Below are 23,882 nucleotides of genomic sequence, written 5' to 3'. Positions count from 1 at the left end.
CCCCACCCCCACTCCGGCCTATCACCCTCACCTTGACCTCCTTCCACCTATCACATTTCCAATGCCCCTCCCCCCAGTCCCTCCTCCCTACCTTTTATCTTAGCCTGCGGGACACACTTTCCTCATTCCTGAAGAAGGGCTTATGCCCGAAACGTCGATTCTCCTGTTCCTTGGATGCTGCCTGACCTGCTGTGCTTTTCCAGCAACACATTTTCAGCTCTGATCTCCAGCATCTGCAGTCCTCACTTTCTCCTCTATGACACAAGCAACAGAGTGAGGAACAAGCTGAGGTCCATGCTGGTGCTGGCATAAGAGAGCTAAATGTAGAGGTAACAAGAGGGGGTATTACTGGGAGAGCGGTAGGCTTTATCATTGGAAGGGGGAGAAAATGAGGTCTGCAGATGCTGGAGATCAGAGTCGAAGAGTGTGGTGTTGGGAAAGTACAGCCAGTCAGGCAGCATCCGAGGAGCAGGAGAGTCGACATTTCAAGTGCAAGCTCTTCAGAAGGGTGGTTCCTACCTTATAATGTCATTAAACACCACCTGACTTGATCTTAAAGATCTAGAGAACATGGAGTAGTGCAGCTCAGAAGGAGGCCATTCGACCCATCCACTTTTCCCTCCACCCTGGCTGGAGACTGGGAACATGATTAAGATTGTATAACATTCTGAGGGGTATAGACAGGGTGCTCAGGAAGAAATATTTCCCATTGTTGGAGGGATTAATGACTCGGAAGCGTGGATTTACGGTAAGGGGCAGGGGATGTGAGGAAATCGTTTTTCACCCAGAGGGTGGTGAGAATCTGGAACACGCTGCCTGTCAGGATTAGAGAGACAGAAACACTCATCACATTGGGGAAGGATTTAGATGTGCACTTGCGATGCCAAGTGCTGGGAAATGGGACTAGGATGAATGACCAGTGCTTGATGGGTTGAAGGGCCTGTTCCTGTGCTATAGATCTCTGTGACTCCAGGCTCTGTGAACAGTGGTCAAATGTAACTGATGAAGAGTCACTGGACTGGAAACATGATCTCTGCTGATTTCCCCACAGACCTGCTGAATTTGTGGGGGTGACACACGGTTCGGTCCTTGGACCCTGGTGATTTACAATTAACATTAACAACTTGGATACGGGGATAGAAAGCTCGAGAGCCAAATTTGCGGATGACACAAAAATAGGCAGGACAGTAAATTGCAAAGAGGAAATAAGAACCTTACAAATGGATATAGTTCGGCTAGGAGAGTGGGCCAAAATGTGGCAGATGGAGTTTAATGTCAATAAGTGCAATGTTATGGGTTGAAAAAAGTGAAGAAGGTGACCTATTATCTTAATGGGGAGAGACCTTGGGGTGCTCCAGTGCAGAGGGATCTAGGTGTACCCATTCATGAGTAACTGAAAACCCGCATGCAGGTAGAGCAGAGAATAAAGAAAGTGAAAATGGAATGTTGGTTTTTATAGCTGAAGGAATAGAATATAAAGGTAAAGAAGTATAGTTGTGACTATCCAAGGCATTGGTGAGACTACACCTGGAGGGTTGTGCAAAGTATGGGTCCCCTTATTTGAGGAAAGTGGTAGTGGCATTGGAGGCAATTCAGAGGAGGTTCTCCAGATTGATCCCAGAGCTGAAGGGTTTATCATACGAAGAGAGATTGTACAGTTTAGGTCTATACTCTCTGGAAGTTAGGAGTATGAGGGGAGATCAAATTGAAGTATTCAAGATAATAAAAGGTGTGGATAAAATAGACATGGAGCGGATGCTTCCTGGTGTGGGGCATTCTAGGGTGAGAGGTCATAGTCTTAGGGTAAGGGGCAGCAAATTTAAAACAGAGTTGAGGAGAAACTCCTCCTCCCAGAGGGTTGTGAATCTGTGGAATTCACTCTCCCCAAAGTGCGGTGGATGCTGGGACAGTGAGTAAATTTAAGGAGGAGTCAGACAGATTTTTAATTGGTGACGGGCTGAAGGGATACGGGGAAGGCAGGAAAATGGGGATGAGGAGCATCGCAGCCATGATCGAATGGCCTAATTCTGCTTCTATATCTTATGAACCTATTACTTCGCCAGCAATTTCTGTGGTTGAGTCAGAAGTTACAGCAGCATAGTTTCACAGTGTTCCCTCTGCTCACAGATAAGGTGAAGTGCTGAGAGATTTGTCCCCCACCCACCCAGCCCCCTCTCATTTAAATGGTAATAAGATGATTGAATTAACATCAAGGTGCTGCCTACAGGCTGACGTTTCCAGGTCTCGGTAAACTGTAGCCCAGGACACAAGCAAGGCTTTTGAAATCCCGCAGATGTTTTGACATGGGTCGGGGTCATTATTGCACTGACAACACACCAGTGTGTTATATCACTCCGTCAATTAACTGCGCTTCTCCTGCGCACCTCTCAGATCTCTCAGCTGGGATTTAACAGGACAAGAGCTCTCCAGGGGGTCACTGACACATCACACCCCGCTCTATAAGGGCAAGTGGAAGCCTACACACTCATCCAGACACACACCGACCCGTCTCATTGCTGGAGGGCTCGATTTGCTCCAAATTTGCTCTCTTGAGTTTGGGGACCCATTTGCCCTCAGCCATGCAGGTACCGGCTCTGACCCTGGGAGGTCTTGCCTACCCGCCTCCCTTCCCTCGCCCCCCTCTCTGCTCCGAATGCACCCCCAAACCCTTCAGCATCGACGCCCTCCTCTCCAGCCCTGCTCCCCCGGGACTAGCTACCAGCCCCGCCGTCCCGCAGCCTCTGTACCCGGGCTTAATGCCTCCCCACGCCGGCTACCCTCTCTACTACGGGGCGCCCCTGCTCTACCGGACCAGCGGCTACAGGGAGGGTCACTACACACACGGTAAGAGCTCTCTCTCTCTCTCTCTGGTGCTGGGCTAGACACAGGACAGTTCTGAGATGTAGGTCCCAGCTTTTAATCCGCATCTCCTGCTTCCAGAGATGAGAAACTTCAAAAGTGAGGATAGATTTAAAAAGTTGGGATTGTTCTCCTGAGCGAGAAGGCGGAGTGGAGAACTGGTCGAGGTTTTCACAGTCAGGAGTGGGCTGGATAGAGTAGATGGGGAGGAGCTCTTCCTGTTCATGAGGGGATGAAGACGACAATTAAACCTGAAAGAACTGTAGATGCTGTAAATCAGAAAACAAAACACAGAAGTTGCTGGAAAAGTTCAGCAGGTCTGGCAGCATCTGTGCAGAGAAATCAGAGTTAACGTTTTTGGGTTCACCGGACTCTGATTTCTCTGCACAGATGTTGCCAGACCTGCTGAGCTTTTCCAGCAACTTCTGCTTTTGATTATGACTTCGAAGAGTTTGGTTTAAAATGACGTGGGAAGGGAATTAACAAAAGTTTCTCACCCAGTGAGTCATACTGGACTTGAAATGTTGACTCTGTGTCCAGTTCTGGTCACCCTGTTATAGGAAGGATATTATTCAGCTGGAGAGGGCTGAGAAAAGATTTACCAAGATGTTGCCAGGAGTGGAGGTTTTGAGAAAGAAGGAGAGGCTGGAATAGGATGGGATATTTTTCACTGGAGCGTGGGAGGTCGAGGGGTGACCTTATAGAGGGCACGGATAAGGTGATTGACAGGTGTCTTTTCCCTGGAGTGGGGGATTTCAAGACAAGGGGAATGTATTTTTAAGGTGAGAGGAGAGAGGTTTTAAAAGAACACGAGGGGCAACTTTTTTACCTGGAGGTTGGTTCATGTGTGGACTGAACTGCCAGAGGAAGTGTGGATGAGGGTATAGTTACAGCATTTAAAATATATTTGGATGTATGAGAAATGGAGGGATATGGGCCAAGCGCAGGCAGGTGGGACTATGGTCAGCATGGACTGAAGGGTCTGTTTCCGTGCTGTATGACTCTGTGTCTGTGTCCACTAATCTGCCAGCGCTGCCCAGCATACTCTGTTTTTATAACTTTCAAAGATAAATTGGAGCTTGGGGTGGGGGAGAGTAGCAATGGACAGCTCTCCAAAGATGGCACAAATGGCCTCCTGTGAATTTGCTGAGAAAATGTGATATTTTTTTAATTCCATCAATATTGAAGGGGAAAACAGTCCCCAGTATTACAGCAGATTTTTTTTTGGTGGGGAGGGAGAGTTAGGATTTATTTGGGGCTGGGGGTGGGGTATCTTGTATTGTGCTGGCTTGGATAAGAAGGCATCCTCTTATCTCTATCTGTATTCACCTCCCCATCCCCAGAATATCCACTGGCCAGAGCTGCCCTCACTCCTCTCAAATCGAAAGGTGCCAAGTCCAAGCGGGTACGGACAATCTTCAGCCATGAGCAGCTGGCCCGTCTGGAGGAGGAGTTTGCCCGGCAGCAGTACATGGTGGGCTCTGAGAGGCTTCTGCTGGCAACTGCCCTGCACCTCAATGAATCACAAGTAAGACTGGTACCAGGTTTTAGGATCCTAACCTTGTGTGTGTATATGTGAGAGTGTATGGGAGTGTGACAGTGTTTGCGAGAGGGTATGTGTGTGTGTGCATGTGTGAGTGTGTGTGTCTGTGAGAGTGTATGAGTGTGTATAAGATAATGGATGTACACGTATATGAGAGAGTATGTATGACAGTGTGTTTGTGAGTGTGTGTGCGCGTGCATGTGTGAGAATGTGTGAGTGAGAGCGAGTGAGCACATATGTGAGTGAGTGAGTCAGTGGTACTGGACCATAGGAAACAGCAAGATTCCAAGTGTAGTACCTCAGCTGTACTCCGGGAGCTGGGCAGGGTGTGGTTGGTGGTCTGTATGGAAGATATGGGCGTGGATGCATGGGCTGGAGTTGTGCTTTAGAGTGTGTAAAAATCACCAGACCTACTGCCCTCGTCAAATCAATCTGCTGAAGGTTGGGGGAGGGTTGGGTTATGGGATTCTTTTCTCTTACTGCGATCATACAGCTTCCTGCCCACACTGAATGGGCGATGGAAATGCATTTCAGGGGCAGTTCGGAGTCAACCACATCGCTGTGGGTGTGGAGTCACATGTAGGCCAGAATGGGCAGATTTCCTTCCCTAAAGGACATAAGAGAACCAGATGTGTTTTGACCACAATCACTTCATGGTCATGATTAGAGTTTTAATTCCAGTTTTTTTTTTGTTGAATTAAAATTTCACCCTCTGACATGGTGAGATTCAATCCCAGGTTCCCAGACATTACCTGGGGTTTCTGAATTACCAGTCCAATAACAAAGCATTGCCTCCCCTCTGCAATATTTCAAGAAGGCAGCTCATTCACGCCTTCTCAAGGGTAACAAGGAATGGGAAATAAATATTGGGCCCAGCCAGTGACGGCCACATTCTATGTGTAACCAAAAGAAACTTAATGATGAGTGCCTTTTCTGCTTCCGACTTTGATTCCTGTACCTGCAGAGTGTACAGCACAGGGATCTGTAGTCTTCCTGGTGGTTATACTCCATGTGAATCTCTTCCCAGCCCCTCTAGCCCATCTCAAACTATCAGCATCTCTTTCAAATCTCTCCTTCCTTGTCCACAGATCCTGCTTCCTTCACTGATGATAACCAAATTACCCCCTGTGGTAGCAAGGCTCATTCCAGCCACTCTTCCCATAAAGACTTCTTACCTGATCTCATGGAAACAGGAGGAGGCCATTCAGCCCCTCAAACCTGTCACAGAGGACAGTAGGAGCCATTCATCCCCTTGAGCCAGTCGCACAGAAACAGGAGGAGGCCATTCAGCCCCTCAAGCCTGTTACACAGGAAAAGGAAACCATTCAAACCCTTAAGTCTGTTACACAAGAATAGGAAGAGGAATTTCAGTCCCTGCAATCTGTTTCAGCAATTGCTTGGCTCATTGCTGCTCAGCTGTTTATCCCTCAGTACCTTATCCCACACAAATAATAAACCATGACTTTTTTTTTAAAAGTCATCCATGTGAGTTGATAGCTAGGCCAGTGCTTATTGTTCATCCCTAATTGCCCAAATGGTAGCTTAGAGTCAACCACATCACTGTGGGTCTGAGTCATAGTCAAGGACAGCAGATTTACTTCCCTAAAGGACGCTAGTGAACCAAGTTGGTTTTTACAACAATTGACGATGGTCATCCGTCAGGGTGGGATTCAAACCTATATCCTCGAGCATCATTCTGCGTCTCTAGATTATTAATCCAGTGGTATCACCACAACACCATCATCTCGCCATACTAATTCCCTCATTTATTAAAAAATCTATCTCAGCCTTGAATATACTCGATGACCCAGCCTCAACAGCTCCCTGCCGTAAAGAATCCTCACAGAACCATTACCCTATGAGAGAAGAAATTCCTTCTCATCTCTGTCTTCATTGGGTGATCCCCTATTCTGAGATTATGTCCTCTGTGTGGAAAAGGTGCTTCCTGATTTTGCTCCCTTAGCAGCCTTTCTCTAATTTTTAATGGTCTGGCCTTTTGTCCAGGGTGTCTCTACCAGAGGAAACGGTTTCTCTGTTTCGACTCTGTCACTAAACACTGACAATTGGTGGCATTTACTCATGGCTGTGATCTCTGGACCAGTTTAAAAATGGAAACCGAAACATGTATTTATAAGGAGGAATGGGCCATTCGGCTCTTTGAGCCTGCATTGCCATTCAGTATGATCATGGCTGATCATCCAACTCAGTCCTCTGTCCCTGCTTTCACCCTTTGATCCCTATAGCCCTAAGAACGGTATCTAACTGCTTGAAAATATTCAATGTTTTGGCCTCAGCTCCTTTCTGTATCAGAGAATTTCACAGGCTCACCACTCTCTGGTTGAATACATTTCTGCTCATCTCAGGCCTACCCCATATCCTTAGACTGTGACCCCTGGTTCGGGTCTCCTTGGTCATTGGGAATATGCTTCCAGTATTTGCCCTGTCTATTCCTGTTAGAATGTTTCTATGAGATTCCCTCTCATTCTTCTAAACTCCTAGAATGTAATGCTAAAAGATCCAGTTTTTCTTCACAGTCCAGAAATTCTTGTCGCACTTCCTCCATCGACAAAACATTCTTCCTTCCGCCAAAACTGCACACTATACTCCAAGTGTGGTCTCACCAAGGCTCTGCACAATTGCAACAATCCCTGCTCCTGTACTCAAATCCTCTCACGCTGAATGCCAATGCATCATTTGCTTTCGTCACTGTTTTGGAAAGGCATGGGACGAGGTGAGCTGGTGTGAAGGGCCCAGGAGAAGTCCCAGAGAAAGGGGAGGAGAGCGCTGGCTCATGCACAATCGGAACCCCATGGCTCCCCCTGGAGGTAGTGTGGAGAGACTGCCCTGTCTAGGTGGGGCTTAGACCCATGACTGACCCACCACAGCCCAGTCTGTCAACTAGCCAGACAGAAGGCTACCTCAAACCAATCACATCCCTTGCTCATTTTAAGTACTATTTAGCATGACTAAGCACGCCTGAAGATGAGAGGTTGAGTAATTTTACAATTAAGACTATCCACATTTTGTTTCTAAACTCGGATCTCGGATTCTTGTCACTTTCTTTATTACCTCCATCATTGAATGGCAGAGCAGACTCGATGGACTAAGTGGCCTGATTTCTGCTCCTATGTCTTATGGTCTTAGTTATCTTTGTTTCTTTCCCTCCCTTCCTTCCAATCAACAGGTCAAGGTCTGGTTCCAGAACCGAAGAATCAAATGGAGGAAACAGAGCCTTGAGCAGCAGCAGGCTAAGCTGGCCAGACTGGGTATTGTGGCTACTCAGGCCAGCCCGGACTCTCAGAGCACCGGTGAGGGACCATGTCCTGAAACCCAACATGAGGACCAGCCCTGAGATCCTGCAGGATGTTCATCACAGACTCTTAGCACATAGCTGTGTCCACACCAGCCACACCACTAACTATAATTTGTCAAGCCTGAAACTGGTGCAGCTGGTACCTACTGACTATCCACGGAGCAGGCATCAAACCTGGGGCTTGTTGGTGTGTTCACTCACCGTTGTTTATAACATATTGTGTATTGTAAAATTAGTATAGATATACCTAATATATTATTGGAGTTTTAAAGGAGGCGTCTTTCCATCTATGTGTATTTGTCTGTCTGTTTGCCTGTGTGTATGTGTGTGCACGTGTATGTGTGTCTGTGTGCATGTATGTGTGCACACGTGTGTTTGTGTGTGTGCGATTGTTTGTCAGCATGTGTGTGTCTGTGCATCTGTTTTTGCCTGCGGTGTGTCTGTTTCGGTGTGCCTATACGTCTGTTTGCCTGTGTGGATGCAAGTGTCTGTGTCTATGTTTGTCTGTGCTCAGCTCTGGGTCTGTGTGCATCTGTGTGCATGTGTGTCTGTTTGCCTGCGCATGTGCCTGTTTGTGTATGTCTATGAGCCTGTGTGCAATGATTTGCCTGTGTTGATGTTTGTATCTCTGTCTGTCTGTTTGTCTGTGTGCACCTGTGCGTGCATCTACTTGTCTGTTTGCTGTCTATTTGTCTGTCTATGCATGTCTGGGTGTGTGCATCTGTTCTTGTGTGTCTGAGGTTATAGATTTATAAAATGATACAGTTCAGATGAAGGCCATTTGGTCCATCATTTATCTGCCAACTCTTTGAAAGAGCTGCTTAGTTAAATCCCACTCCCTTGATCTTTCCTCAAAGTCCTCAAAGGTATGTCCGATTTAAGTATTTAAAAGATTGCCTTTGGAAAGTGACTATTAATTTCAAGCAACACATTCCAGATCACAACAACTCACTGTCCGCAAAATATGCCCCATGGCACCTCCGACTTTTCAGCCAATCCCCTTAAATCTGTGTCCCTCAGGTTACCACCCCTTCTGTTATTGAAATCAATTTCTCTCTGTTTAACAAAACCCTCAAAGGTTTTAAATATAATAAAATGCCCTAAGGCATTCTTAACCAAACTTTGACACTGAGCTACGTGAGAAAATATGACTTGATCTAAGAGTAGGTTTTGAGCAGTACATTAAAGGAGGAGAGAGGGAGGGAATTGGAGAGGCTAAGGGAGGGAGTTTTTGAGCTTAGTGTTTCAGAAGCTGAAGGCAAGGTTGCCAATGGACAATGAGGATGCTCAAGAGGCCAGAGTTAGATGAATGCAAATAACTGAGACGATGGTAGAGCTAGGGAAGATTACAGAGATAGGGGCAGTGAGGGGATAGCTGGATTTAGAAATTAAGGATGACAATGTTAAAATTGAGGAGTTAGCTCTCATTTGAGCAATATAGGTCAGTGAGCTCAGAGGAAGTGGGTGAAGGAGATTTGGTGTGAGTTAGAACACAGGCAACAGTGTTTGAATAACCTCAAATTTGTGGTGGTTGGAAAATGAGTGATTGGCCTGGAAGGCGCTGGAATAATCAAAGTCCAGAGGTAACAAAGGCACAGGGTGAAAGGGCGAAGCTGGGCTATGTTACAAAACTGAGCAATCTTCGTGATAGGGAGCTGTGGTCAGAGGATCAGCTCGAGATCAGAAGTGTCAGCTAGCTTGTGGAAAGACTGGCTTAATCTCCGGCGGTTATGAAGAAGGAGGAAGGACGTGAGGGAACAGAGATTATGATGTGGGGTGGACAGTATCTTCAGTGTGCACCCTCTTCAAAGCCTTGGCATCCTTCCTAAAATACAGCATCCAAACCAGTGCATTATACTCAGGCTGAGGCCGAGCCAGCAATTCATTCTCTGAACATCGAAACGTAGCTTCTGCCAAGCTGATAATGTTGCTCTGTGCAATCCCTGTGCTCCCTTGTTATCCTCAGCCCCTGCCATCTCAATATCAGGCTCCCATTTGTCCTTTTAATCTATTTCACCACTACCCCTCTACATCCAAATCACCATTACTCTCTCGGAAAGTGGACTTCCAGGAAAGTGGATCCAACAATCATACTAGACCCTTTGCTGTGTATGTGATAGATTTTGTGTTTTACATTCATACTGTTTTTAATAAAGTATTTTGGCAAATAAAGAAAATCTCATTAAATGGCAGCAGATTGATGCCTCTGTGAATCTAACAGCCCAGGGACAAAATGGAACTGTCAAGCCACTGTGGGTTGAATGCAAAGCAAGAGCCCAATCAGCCATTGGACGTGTGCTACAGCGCTTCCTTCTCAATCCCATTTTTTTGCTCCTTCCATAGGGAGAAGAAAATGTCTTCCTTTTAAGTTTGTGTCCGGTTCAACTTTTGAAAATTCCAACAGCTTCAAGTAGACACCGCATTCCAGATCAAAATAACTCACTCTATATTTGTCAAACCTCCCCTTCTATTTCCTTACTAATCACTTGTGATATGTATTCTCTCATGACCCTACCTCCTGCCATCAGAATTTCCTTAACAACCCGATCAGAAGTCCTCATTATTTTGAGTTGCTCCATCAAATCTCTTCACACCTTTCTTTTTCCCACAGATAAGCCCAATCTAATCCTTACCTCAACATCCCAATGTTGCCCAACTTCATCCTTGCCTCAGTCCGTCTGCTGCTGAAACACCCATCCATGCCCTTGTTATCCCTGGAGCTGACTATTCCAATCTACTCTAGGCCCATCTTCCACATTCTAACCAGAGGTCATCCAAACCTCTCCTGCCCTTGTCGTAATTCGAAGAAAGTCCCACTTCTTCCCTAGCATGTTGGCTCCTAGTCAACCAATGTCTCAATTTTATTCTCATCCTTGTTTCCAAATTGTTAGTGTCCTTTCCACGAAACACAGCTGCTCCCACAACTGTGCTCTCCACTCTCTGTAATCCCCTCCAGCCCTGCAACTCTCCCAGCCATCAACCCTCCACATCCTCCATTTTTAATCGTTCCACCACAGGAAAGCTGTGCTTTGAGTTGTCTGGACAACAAGTTGTGGATCACTATCCTGAGGAAGGTTTTCTAAGATTACAAAGGAATCTTGATCAAATGGGTCAATGGGCTGTAAAACAACAGATGGGGTTCAATCTGAATAAATGTGAGATATTGCATTTTGGTAAGAAAAACAAGGGTGGGGCCTTGGGTGATGTTGTAGAACAGGGGAATCAACAGACTCAGGTATATATTTCTTTAAAGTTTGCATCTCATATGGACAAGATAGTTCAAAAGGTATTTGGAACAGGTGCCTTCATTGCTCAGTCCTTTGAGTCTAGGAGTTGGGACATTATGTTGAGGTTTTACAGGATATTGGTGAGGCCTCTTCTGCAGTACTGTGTCCAGTTCTGGTTACTCTGTCTTAGGAAGGATATTATTAAGCTGGAGAGGGTTCAGAAGAGATTTACCAGGTATGGAAGGTTTGAGTTATAAAGAAAGGCTGGATAGACTCTCACTGGAGTGTATGAGATTGAAGTGACCTTATAGATATTTATAAAATAATAAGGGGTATAGATAGAGTTAATGGTAGCTGTAGATTAGATTACATTAGATTACATTACAGTGTGGAAACAGGCCCTTCGGCCCAACAAGTCCACACCGCCCCGCCGAAGCGCAACCCACCCATACCCCTACATTTACCCCTTCCCTAACACTACGGACAATTTAGCATGGCCAATTCACCTGGCCTGCACATCTTCGGATTGTGGGAAGAAACCCACGCAGACACAGGGAGAATGTGCAAACTCCACACAGTCAGTCGCCTGAGGCGGGAATTGAACCCGGTTCTCCGGCGCTGTGAGGCAGCAGTGTTAACCACTGTGCCACCGTGTCGCCCACCGTCTTCCTTAAGATGGGGAATTTCAAGACGGGGGGAACATTTTTAAGATGAGAGAGATTTAAAAAAGACATGAGTGGTAAATGTTTTACACAGAGGCTGGTTCGCATGTAGAATGAACTTCCTGACGTGGATGTGGGCACAATTACAATATTTAAGACATCAGGATGGATACATGAATAGGAAAGGTTCGAGGGATATGGGCCAGGAGCAGGTAGGTGGGACTAGTTTAGTTTGGGATTATCTTTGCATGCACTGGTTGGACCGAAGGGTCTATTTCCATGCTGCATGACTCTTTGATCTCGCTAACCCTTCCCCAGAACCCTTTACTTTCTTCCTTTCAGGTACTTCTTTAAACCCACCACATTGACCGAGGATTTAGAGCTAAAATCTCAGTGGTTATGCATTAGCAACATAGGAAAAGGATTAGGCCAACTAAGGCTGCTCCACCATTCAGCTGAGATCATGGTTGATCTGATAACTCCACTTTTCGGCCTAACCACTTAATTTCCTTCCTAATTAAAGACCAGTCTATCTCAGCATTGAATATGCTGAATGACCCAGCCTCAACAAGCCCTCTGTGGTAAATAATTCCACAGATTCACTACCCCTTGAGCAAAGAAATTCCTGCTTATCCCTGTTTGACCCCGAATTCTGAGATCATACCGTCTCGTCCGAGACTCTTCTGCAAGTGGAAAACACCTGTACAAACAAAAGCTCTGGCACTCGAGTGATGGCTGAAGTAACTGCTGGGTATCCGTGAAGCAGAGAATTGACCATGTGGAGAGCAGATTTAGGAGATGGTCACACCCCAGCTGAGAAGGGTGCAGGCGAAATCCTGAGACTCAGTTTTCCATGTTGGTTGCTGGTGAGGGTGGTGTTCCCTCACAGGAGCCCACTCAGGGGCACTGAGAGCTCTGCTGTAAAGGAGGGAAGGAGGCAGGAGGAAGAGCAGTACTGAGGGAGATTTTTTTGTTTCTGGTCATAGGTTTTATTAAGACTGACAAGTATTTAGACTGATGCTCAAGTGCATCCAAAACTTTGAAACTTAATGGATGTCAGTTCCTTGAGTTTTAGAATGCTTGACAAGACATATTAGCCAATCCAGTCATAGAGTCCTAAAGCACAGAGACAGGTCCTTTGGCCCAAACTGGTCTGTGCCGACACAAATGTCCACCTATGCTAACACCATTTCCCTGCACTTGGCCCATATCCTTCTAAATCTTTCCTATCCATGTATTAGACAATGGTGATGAATGGATGTACTGTGTATTTAATTGATCTCTTCCACAGTTGGATCTGATGATATCTCGGCATCTGAAGGAGCATTGCCAACACCAGGGAAAACGTTGTGCTGGTCAACCAGGCCCCTTTCTGATAATGGCATTGTAGATTTTTTCCAGCTCCTTCTCTTGGTGCACATGCACATCCTTTACAGAAGTCAAGTTCTTATCTAGCCAGCTGATAACTTCATCAGATTTGTCCAAAATCTTCAGGTCATCATCATCTCCAACTTTACCCTTTAGCTCTTCATTACTTGGGCGGCACGGTAGCACAGTGGTTAGCACTGCTGCTTCACAGCGCCAGAGACCCGGGTTCAATTCCCGCCTCAGGCGACTCTCTGTGTGGAGTTTGCACATTCTCCCCGTGTCTGCGTGGGTTTCCTCCGGGTGCTCCGGTTTCCTCCCACAGTCCAAAAAAAAATGTGCAGGGGTTAGGTGAATTGACCATGCTAAATTGCCCGTAGTGTTAGGTGAAGGGGTAAATGTAGGAGAATGGGTCTGGGTGGGTTACGCTTCAGCGCGTCGGTGTGGACTTGTTGGGCCGAAGGGCCTGTTTCCACACTGTAAGTAATCTAATCTACTTAACTGTGACTTCCTGTTGAAGGCATAAGATTGCAAAGCTTTCTTTGTAGCAAGGTTTTCACATTGCTGCTCATCTTCAGTTTTGTACTTGCTGTATCTGCATTCCGTATCTCCCTGAAGATTCTTTATTCAGGGTAACAGATAGATATTTCCGTGGTTGTAAGCTTGCCTCCAGGATGGTTTGTTGCCTGCCTGGTGTCACTATAGGAGTGTCACAGAACAGCTGCAGAGTATTCTGAAGGAAGTGGATAAAAGAATGGCTGTGGTCCATGTTGATAGAAATGACTTAGGCAGGAAGCAAGCTAAATCCTGACAGCAGATTTCTGGGATTAGTAAGGAGACTGAAAGGCAGGACCTCTAAAGCAACAACCTCAGGATTAATAAGTCTCACATATGAGTGAGAAATCGGAGAATTGATATAATTGACTAGGGAGAGGCAATAGCCTAGTGGTATTACCACTGGAATATGAAGGGTTTGGAGGGATATGGGCCGGGTGCTGGCAGGTGGGACTAGATTGGGTTAGGATATCTGGTCGGCATGGACAGGTTGGACCGAAGGGTCTGTTCCCATGCTGTACATCTCTATGACTCTATGACTGCTAATCTAGAGAGATCCAGTTGATGTTTTGGGGACCTGGGTTCAAATCCCACCATGGAAGACAATGACGTTTGAATTCAATGAAATACCTGGAATTAAAAGTCTAAATAAAAATCGAAAGATCTGCAGATCCTGGAAATCTGTAACAAAAACAGAAATTGCTGGAAGAGCTCAGCAGGTCTAGCAGCATCTGTGGAGAGAAATCAGAGTTGATGTTTGGGGTTCAGATACCCTTCCTCAGAACTGACTGTAGCTAGTAAAAAGCTGTTCATTTATGGGGTTGGGGAGGGAGTAAGGAGTAAATGATAGGCAGAGATAGAGCCCAAAGAGAGAGAACAGTCGGACAGACAAAAAATTGGATATCAGTCAGGTAGGAAAGGTGAGTAGTTATTAATGGGAACTGTTAGTGCCTAACAATGGGTAGTTGTAATAGCAGGCGAAAGTGAGGACTGTACATGCTGGAGATTAGAGAGTGTGGTGCTGGAAAAGCACAGTAGGTCAGGCAGAGTCCGAGGAGCAGGAGAATCGATGTTTTGGGCAAAAGCCCTTCATCAAGATAGCGTTGTAATAGCAGGCCATGTGATAACAAGGTCCGTTGTGTGGGGGACAGGGTAAGAATATGGGATAGCACAATCCCTAAATTTGTTGAACTCGATATTGAGTCCAGAATGCTGTTGAGGTCCCAAATGAAAAATGAGGTGCTGTTCTTCCAGCTTGCACTGAACTTTGCTGGAGCACTGCAGCAAGCCTGAGACAGAGATGTTGGCCGGGGAACATGGCGGTGTGTTACAGTGGCAGGCAATTAAGAGTCTAACGATGACCATGAATCTATTGTTGATTGTTGGAAAAACCCATCTGATTGACTAATGTTCTTTGGGGGAAGAAACTGCCATCCTTACCTCATCTGGCCTACACGTGACTCCAGACCCACAGCATTGTGGTTGGTTCTTAACTGCCCTCTGGGGAATTAGGGATGGGCAATAAATGCTGTTCTAGCCAGCGATGCCCACATCCATGAATTAATTTTAAAAATAGAATGATTGAACATGTGGCTGGGAAAACGGGCTAAGGGGGACAAGAATGGCACCAATTCTGGGGCAGGTGGGACCTGAACAAGGTGAAGGAACTCCACTTTGGCAGAGCCAGGACTAGCAATATCACACAGAGAGTTACTAGTGCCACTGGGGAGGATTTAAACTGGAATAGATGGGAAACTAAGAGGGAGCTCCGATTCAAGGGAAGCAAAATTAGGGAAAGGATGTCGAAGGGAAGTGACCAAAAATAGAAGACAAAGCAGTGGAAAGCATTATACAGGATTAAAATGGAGAATAATGTTAAAAAGGTTTAATTAAAAGCACTCAATCTGAGTGCACATGACAATCAATTGAGTTGATGGGCATGATTTAACAGCCATTACAGAGATGCAGCTCCAGGGTGATCAAGTTTGGAAACTGGCTATCCAAGGATATTTGGTATTCAGGAGGGATAGGAAAAGGATTTGGGCTAGTCCTCTTAATAAGGGATGGCATCAGCACATTACTCAGACAGGATCTTTGATCAAAGGCTGAAGATGCAGAATTTGTTTGGGTGTGGCTAAGGAAAGGCGAGTGGTGACAAACCTTTGTAGGAGTTGTTTATAGAACAACAAATTGTAGTCCTAATGTTGGGCACACTGCAAAGCAGGAAATTAGCCATACACCTAACATGGTATACAATGGTAACGGGTGATTTAAAGTTGCACATAAAATCATAAAATCCCTACAGGGGAAACAGGACCTGCAGCCCAACACTGACCCTCTGGAGAGTAACCCACCCAGATCCATTCCCCAACCATATTATCCTACATTTACCCCTGACTAATGCACCTAACCTACGCATCTCTGAACACTATGGGGTATTTAGCATAGCCAATTCACCTAACCTGCTCATCTTTAGACTGTGGGAGGAAACCAGAGCAAACCCACACAGACGGTCACCCGAGGCTTGGATCGAACCTGGGTCCCTGGCGCCGTGAGGCAGCAGTGCTAACATCTGAGCCACTGTGCCAGACCACTTATGGTCTGGGGTGAGGGGGAAAGTGAGGACTGCAGATGCTGGAGATCAGAGCTGAAATTGTGTTGCTGGAAAACCGCAGCAGGTCAGGCAGTATCCAAGGAGCAGGAGAATCGACGTTTCGGGCATGAGCTCTTCTTCAGGAGGGCTCCTGAAGAAGGGCTCATGCCCAAAACGTTGATTCTCCTGCTCCTTGGATGCTGCCTGACCTGCTGCACTTTTCCAGCAACACATTTTCAGCACTTATGGTCTGGGGTAATCAAGTCATCACTAATGGAATGGAGTATAAATTCCTGAGATATATAGGACTTAGGTTCTAGAACAGTACTTTTTAACCAGTAACAAAGTCAAGATTGAGGACTTGTTCCTGCAAGATTGAAACCTTGACCTATTGTCTCGCGTGGCAAAAGAGTTAGGCACTGAACCAAGCCAGCACCTCGGAGCTTTGAAACAAGTAAGCTTAAAGTTAGTGAGATTCAGAGAGGTGTCCACATTCTCACAGTAAAACCAGTGACAACGCTACCCCCTCCCCTCCCTCGCCTCGCACAAACAGAACGTTTCCACCTGACTTGCGCCAGCTTTCCTTTTTCTGACTGTGCCTCTTATCTGCCAGCTTGCTCCACACTATAATAATGAAACAAGATTCCTCCCCACTCCGTGTAAAATGGATTATTTAAGGAGGAATGCAAGAAGCCTGGGAATTTTGAAGTTCCCTATTGCTGAAGGACTGCAATTTAATTTTACAAACATGCATCGGCTCAGAAAGGATTTTGCCAATAATCAGGCTTTCAGGAAAAGAACATCATTGTGCTTATCATTATGTGGAATTGGCAAACCTTTGAAACCAGGCCATTCAGCCCATCTTTTCCATGCTGGTGTTTATACTCCTCAACTGCTTCATTGCAGTTTACTTCATCAAACCCTATTGAATATATATTTTTTGTTCCTCATGGGAGAGTCTAGGACCACAGGGCATAGGCTCAAGATAAAGAGGTGCCAACACAAGACTGAGATGAGGAGGAATTTCTTCTCTCCAAAGGTTGTGAATCTTTGGAATTCCTTGCCACAGAGAAAGCTGTGGGGGCAGGGTCCTTGTGTATATTTAAGACTGAGAAAGATTCCTGACCAATCGGGGAATCAAGGGTTCTGGGAAAATGGATGAATGTCGATGTGAGGAATGTCAAATCAGCCATGATCCTATTGAAATGGTGGAGTGCGCTCGAGGGTCTGAATGGCCTACACTTGACCCTATCTCTTATGGTCAGTGAAGGGACTCAGATCGCATTAACTGCAAGCCTGACATATTTCTATTTAATATCACATCCATTTTAATGCTGTACCTACTGTGCTATCAGTCCCAGATCCCAGGTGGAAGCAGTACCTTATTTAATAATGACATGTCATTTTGTGGAACTCTGTATTTGCTAAGCAAGCATTGGACTTACTTCCCTCCAGGACAACATTTCAGAAGTACAACTAGTTGCTTTTCAATTACAGCACTGAAAAAGAAAACACACATTGTTTTTGAGCTTTTCAATTTCACTCATCAAGACAGTTCACAAGAATATTAATTTGAGTTAAGAATGCCAAGGTTTATACTACATGAGAGGAAAATGCTGCTGGGTAGGCGAGGTGATTCTGAGAGGCGTTGCCATGGTGAATGCACCAATTAATGATGATTAACATTTAACTGCCAAGCTTTCGTTGTCCCCTTGAATGAATATTCTCCTGTCTTATCCCCCATCCCCACTAATTTTTACCATTTTACTCTCTTATCAATTTTTCTAGATGTACCATAGAAAGTATTCTGTTTGGATGCATCATGGCCTGGTAAGGTAACTGCTTTGCCCAGGACCGTAAGAAACTACAGAGAGTTGTGAACACAGCTCAGACCATCGCACAAACCAACTTTCCATCCACTGACTCCATCTACATTCCCACTGCCTCAGGGAGGCAGCCAACATCATCAAAGACTCCTCCCATCTTGGATATAATCTCTTCTAACCTCTTCCATCAGGCAGAAGATGCAGAGGCCTAATCACACAAACCAACAGATTTAAGAACCACTTCTTCCCCGCTGTTATTAGATTCTGAAAGGACCTCGCAATTTTTAAATTTAATGTTGATTTTGCTCTTTGTGCACCTTTTCTGCAGCCGTAACACTGTATTCCTCGCTCTGTTCTGTTACCCTAATGCACTTTGTATGGTATGACCTGCCTGCACTACAGACTAAACAAACTTTTCACTGTACCTAAGTAGATTAGATTCCCTACAGTGGGGAAACAGGCCCTTCAGCCCAATCAGTCCACACCGACCCTCCAAAGAGTAACCCATTTCCCTCTGACTAATGCACCTAACATTATGGGCAATTTATCATGGCCAATTCATCTAACCTGCACATCTTTGGTGCTTATACCAACAATAAAGCAAATTGAAATTTTATCATGACCTGCCTGCACTACAGACTAAACAAACTTTTCACTGTACCTAAGTAGATTAGATTCCCTACAGTGGGGAAACAGGCCCTTCAGCCCAATCAGTCCACACCGACCCTCCAAAGAGTAACCCATTTCCCTCTGACTAATGCACCTAACATTACGGGCAATTTATCATGGCCAAATCATCTAACCTGCACATCTTTGGTGCTTATAACAACAATAAAGCAAATTGAAATTTTATCTTGAATGTAGTGCAAGATCCAAAGGAACGAGCCAATCTCTGAGCTCCACTTTCTCCAGTGAAACGAATAATTGCTCACTCGAGAGATTGGCATTGAATTGGGAAGTAATTGATGCTCCAAGATGTGTTAATCAGATAATGAGCAGTTAGATCTCACTCCGAGTTCAAAATGGCAGAGTTTTGGCTGTTGTTGCCATTGGAACTCTAACTGCTGCCAGAGGGTTTATAAAGCTGTCAGAAATCAGGAGTCAACTCCTGGTGTTTATCGGGAGAAACTGTTTTCTGTGATTGGATGTATGGTAACCAGAGGACACAGATTCAAGGTTACTGGTAAAAGAGCTAGAGGGGTGAGGATTCGAAATGCTTTGACACAGTGAGATATTGCGATTTATAGCACACTGTCTGAAAGCAGGGTGAAAACAGATTTAATAATGACTTTCGAAAAGCAATTGGCAAAATAATTGAACAGGAGAGCTTGACAATGCTATGGAGAAAGAGCACGGGGTGCTGGACTAATTCATCAGCTCTACCAAAAGGCCAGCGTAGGCATGATGGACCAAATGGCCTCTTCCTGTTCTGTAAACATCTACTATTAAGCTAACAATGGAATGGCACAATAATATTTGTGGACTCAAAGACAGATCTTTGCAACAAAGCCAATTTATCAATTTGTAAGGGGCAGTAATGGGTGCTTGGAGGACGAGTGTATTGTGGACTCCTTGCTTCCATTATCTTTGACAAAGTCTATATCAGGACATTATGATTCAAACCACTGAATCAATGAGGCTGTTTCCAAACAGTGACAATACAGTTCATTCATTCTGTCACAGACTCACTGTCAGTCAATACTGAGCACAAACTGACTGCACCGTCACACTCAGCACAAAGAGGATTAGAGGGAGTTTACAGCGGATTAACATCCAGCTAATTGGGAATCTCCACTATGCTGGAATCAAGAATCCTTTTTAATTGGACTGAATTTGTCACTACAGCTGATTGAAATGTATCCTGCTTTTGGGATTGGGAGTGAATGGGAAGGGGGTTTGAACCATGGGAACTTTGTATTATGGAGATTTTGTATTATGTTGTGTAGGTGAAGGGAAGGGGTTAGATCCACTGGGAGTTTGTATAGTGGGAGTGAATGGCTAGGGGTTAGATCCATTGGGATTTTGAATAGTGGGGGTGAATGGCTAGGGGGTTGATCCATTGAAAATTTGTATAGTGGGGGTGAATGGGAAAGGGTTTGAGCAATTGGGATTTTGTACAATGGGAGTGAATGATAAGAGTTTTGATCCATTGGGATGCTGCACACTGAAAGGAATGAGCAGGATTTATGCAGTGTTCTCCTAATCTTGGATTGGGAATGCATGGATGTGAAGTTGAATGTGTTTTGGATCTACTGGGATTTCTGCAGTGAGAGTATCCATTGGAACACAAGGACAGTAACACAGCCTCTCAAACATACTCCAAAGTTTTTTAGGTTATTCAGGACCGGTATGCACCTGACTTTATCTATCTGTCTTTGTTACTTATCTCTTGAAGTCTTAGCCAAACATCTCTGATAATCATTTAAGTTGACCCCTAGTATCCACAGCCTTTTGGTGGAGAGGATCCCAGATATCCATTACTGTAAAGAAAATAAGTTGATGAGTGGCTAAGCCAGTTTTCCTTCAAATATTAGAGGAGATGATGTCCTAAAGACATTATTGCTGGACTGTTAATGCAGAGACCAGTCAATATTCTGGGGATAGGTTCAAATCCTGACATGGCAGATGGTGGAATTTGAATTCGATAAAAATCTGGAATTAAGAGTCTAATGACGACTATGAATCCATTGCTGGTTGTTGGAAAAACCCTCTCTGGCTCAAAAATGTCCTTTAGGGAAGAAACTGCCTTTCTTACATGGTCTTTGACAAATAAAAACTGCAGATGCTGGACTCCAAGGTAGAAAAACTGGAGGCTGGAAGAACACAGCAAGCTATGCAGCATCAGGAATTGGAGAATTCAACGTCTCAGGTGTAACCCTTCTTCAGGACTGGGTTACACTTGAAATGTCGACTTCTCCACCTCCTGATGCTGCCTGGCTTGTTGTGTTCTTCCAGCCTCCTGCTTGTCATCCTCACCTGGTCTGGCCTGCACGTGACCTCCAGTTCCACAGCAATGTGGTTGGCTCTCTGGGCAATTGGGGATGAGCAATGAATGCTGGCCTAGCCAGTGACACCCACATCCTCTGAATGTATAAAATATTTGCAAGTGCCATCTGGAGTTAAGGGAGGAAAGTTGAAGGGTATGCTGGGGGATGTGATGAGCATGAATGAGATTAACAAGAATTTTAATTTTTTAAAATTCATTAATGGGATGAGTGTCACTGGCTAGACCAGCATTTATTGTCCATCCCTAATTACCCAGAGGGCAATTAAGAGTGAACCACATTGTTGTGGGTATGGACTCACATGTCAGGCAGACCAGGAGGAGAGCAGTTTTTTTTCCCTAAAGGACATTAGTGAACCAGATGGGTTTTTCCAACAATCGATGATGGACTCATGGTCATCATTAGACTTTTAATTCCAGATAGGTAAAAACAAGGATTGCAGATGCTGGAAACCAGAGTCTAGATTAGAGTGGTGCTGGGAAAGCACAGCAGGTCAGGCAGCATCCGAGGAGCAGGAAAATCGACATTTCGGGCAAAAGTCCCTCCATTCCTGATGAAGACTTTTAATTCCAGATATTTACCGAATTCAAATTCCACCATCTGCTGGAGCGAGGTTCAAACCTAGGTCCCCAGAACATTAGCTGGGTCTCTGGATTAGCAGTCCAGCGATAATACCACTAAGCCATCGCCTTGGGAGAAGATATTAAAAGTAGAGGTGTGTTTATGATTACACAGATCCATAGCCGCTAAGGTATCACATCAGACACATAAGGTCAAAGACAGAGAGCTAAGATCTGGAAAGTGTGGTTGTAAGTGACTCGGTGAGGGATTTCTTTCCAGTGGGGGCTACAACAGGGAGTGAGGCTGCAAGGGGGTAGAATGGGACCTGTATGGTGTGGGATCAATGATGGAACTGTCTAGGATTGAGATAACAGGTGACTTTCCTCCCCCACTTCCACGTTTTAATGTACTTTACTTCTACGGATTACCCTAAATTCACAAACCAGGAGCCCCCCCTCAGACCCATAGTCTCGCTACCTGGAACACCAACTTACAGACTGGCCAAGGAGCTACACGAAAGACTAAAACACTTAGTAGAAGACTCATGGCACTCCACCCAAGAATTCCTGAAGACCATCAAAGACACTCTCCACCCAAGAATTCCTGAAGACCATCAAAGACACTAAGATAGAAGAGGATGAAATAATGATCTTCTTTGATGTAACAGCCCTGTTTACTTCAATCAACATTAACCTGGCCAAGGAAACACTGACTACACTATTAGAAGACCCAAAGACACATGCACCAAACACCACCAACTTCATCAGCAAGGAGAATATCATCAAGCTTGTGGACCTATGCCTTACTACCCACTTCACCTTCAACAACAAAACCTACTGACAAACCAATGGAACACCCATGGGACCTCCGATGTCAGGGTTCTTAGCAGTAATGCAGAGACTTGAGCAAACAGCTCTGCCAACCATCCAACACAAACTCTGGGTCCACTACATGGATGACACTTCTGTCATCACTAAACGAAACAAGTTAGAGGAAACCTTCAAGACCATCAATAATACCCTTACTGGCATAAAATTCACTACTAAGAGGAGGAAAACAACATCAAACTGCCATTCCTAGATGTCACAGTAGAGCGAACAGCCAATGGGGAACTTCAAACCAGCGTTTACAGGAAAACAACACATACGCACCAAATATTGAACTACAGAAGCAATCATCCCAACACCCACAAATGAAGCTGCTTCAGAACAACATTTCAATGAGCCACCACACGCTGCGGCACAGAGGAACTACGCAGAGCAGAGGAAAATCACCCACACCGTGTATTCAAAAAGAATGGGTACCCAATGAACATAGTCCACTGTACATTGAACAAATAGGCAGAAAATTAGCCACCAGGATACATGAACACCAACTAGCCACAAAAAGACATGACCCTCTCTCACTAGTATCCTCATATATGGATGAGGAAGGACACCACTTCGACTGGGACAACACATCCATTTTAGGACAAGCCAAACGAAGACAAGCACGAGAATTCCTAGAAGCATGGCATTCCAACCGGAACTCTATCAACAGACACATCAAGTTAGAACCCATCTACCACCCCTTGAGAAAAGGAACAGGGAGTGACTTCACCACAGGAAATAACATCACCAAAGGAAATGACATCACCAACCCAAAGAAACCCAAACATATAAATAGAAAGCAGGAATTTTCAGCATTGCTTTGCATGAGGTCCACTGAAGATGGTACCTAGTAAGGTAGCAAAACGTATGGAAATGAACCTTTCAGCTCAGCGAGCAAACCCTACATCCAAAACCTCAACCTGAGCTACAAATCTTCTCAAAACTCGCTTTACTTGACTGTTGCACTAGGAAAACCGTGGAAACTCATAGTAGTACATAAGTCAATCAAAACAGGTAAATGTGAGAAAAGTAATGGAAAATGAATTACTGCCCATTCTGTGATGGTTCCTCCTCTTGGAAATAATTCCTGTTATTTATATTTAAGATGTGGACTTCATGCACAAAGACAGCAGTTATCACTCTTCATAAGGTCCCTTCTTAATTCTCTGCAGGTTCTGTGCTATAGGGAGACACATCGACCAACATTTCTATCCAGCAACAGTGAAAGAACTGCCAGTAAATCTGCAAGTTGAGATGGTATGTGTGGAATCGGGATACTGTGGTGTACCCATGTAACGGCTGTCCTTGTCCTTCTAGATGGAAATAGTTGTGGGTTCGGAAGATGCTGTCTGAGGATCGTTGATGAATTTCTGCAGTGTATCCTGTACATAGTACACACTGCTGCTACTGACCATTGGTAGTGAAGGTTCAAGTGAGATTTTGCTATATTTAGGAACAATACCATGAGAGAATCATCATGTTTGGAGGGCAAAGGATAATTAGT

The 23,882-nt window shown here is 45.0% G+C and overlaps 1 protein-coding gene and 1 long non-coding RNA gene across 2 annotated transcripts in view; one reads left to right on the top strand and one right to left on the bottom strand.

The window, feature by feature from the left end:
- Window positions 1-12,295, bottom strand: part of LOC122555167 — a 22,838-nt gene extending 10,543 nt beyond the window's left edge. Inside the window, exon 1 of the long non-coding RNA XR_006313197.1 lies at window positions 12,284-12,295. This is a non-coding gene — a long non-coding RNA (uncharacterized LOC122555167). The remainder of the gene's footprint in view (window positions 1-12,283) is intronic.
- LOC122555162 (homeobox protein not2-like) lies at window positions 2,040-8,048 on the top strand. Its single transcript, XM_043700890.1, has 3 exons — window positions 2,040-2,844; window positions 4,203-4,387; window positions 7,587-8,048. Exons 1-3 carry the CDS (start codon window positions 2,580-2,582, stop codon window positions 7,752-7,754), a joined length of 618 nt encoding a protein of 205 aa, XP_043556825.1. The 5' UTR covers window positions 2,040-2,579; the 3' UTR covers window positions 7,755-8,048.
- Window positions 12,296-23,882: the final 11,587 nt, after the last annotated feature.

This window comes from Chiloscyllium plagiosum, chromosome 1, assembly GCF_004010195.1.
Source record: "Chiloscyllium plagiosum isolate BGI_BamShark_2017 chromosome 1, ASM401019v2, whole genome shotgun sequence".
In the NCBI taxonomy this organism is placed as follows: domain Eukaryota; kingdom Metazoa; phylum Chordata; class Chondrichthyes; order Orectolobiformes; family Hemiscylliidae; genus Chiloscyllium; species Chiloscyllium plagiosum.
The sequence above is the reverse complement of the archived record's forward strand: the minus strand, read 5'-3'. Positions and strand labels throughout refer to the sequence as shown.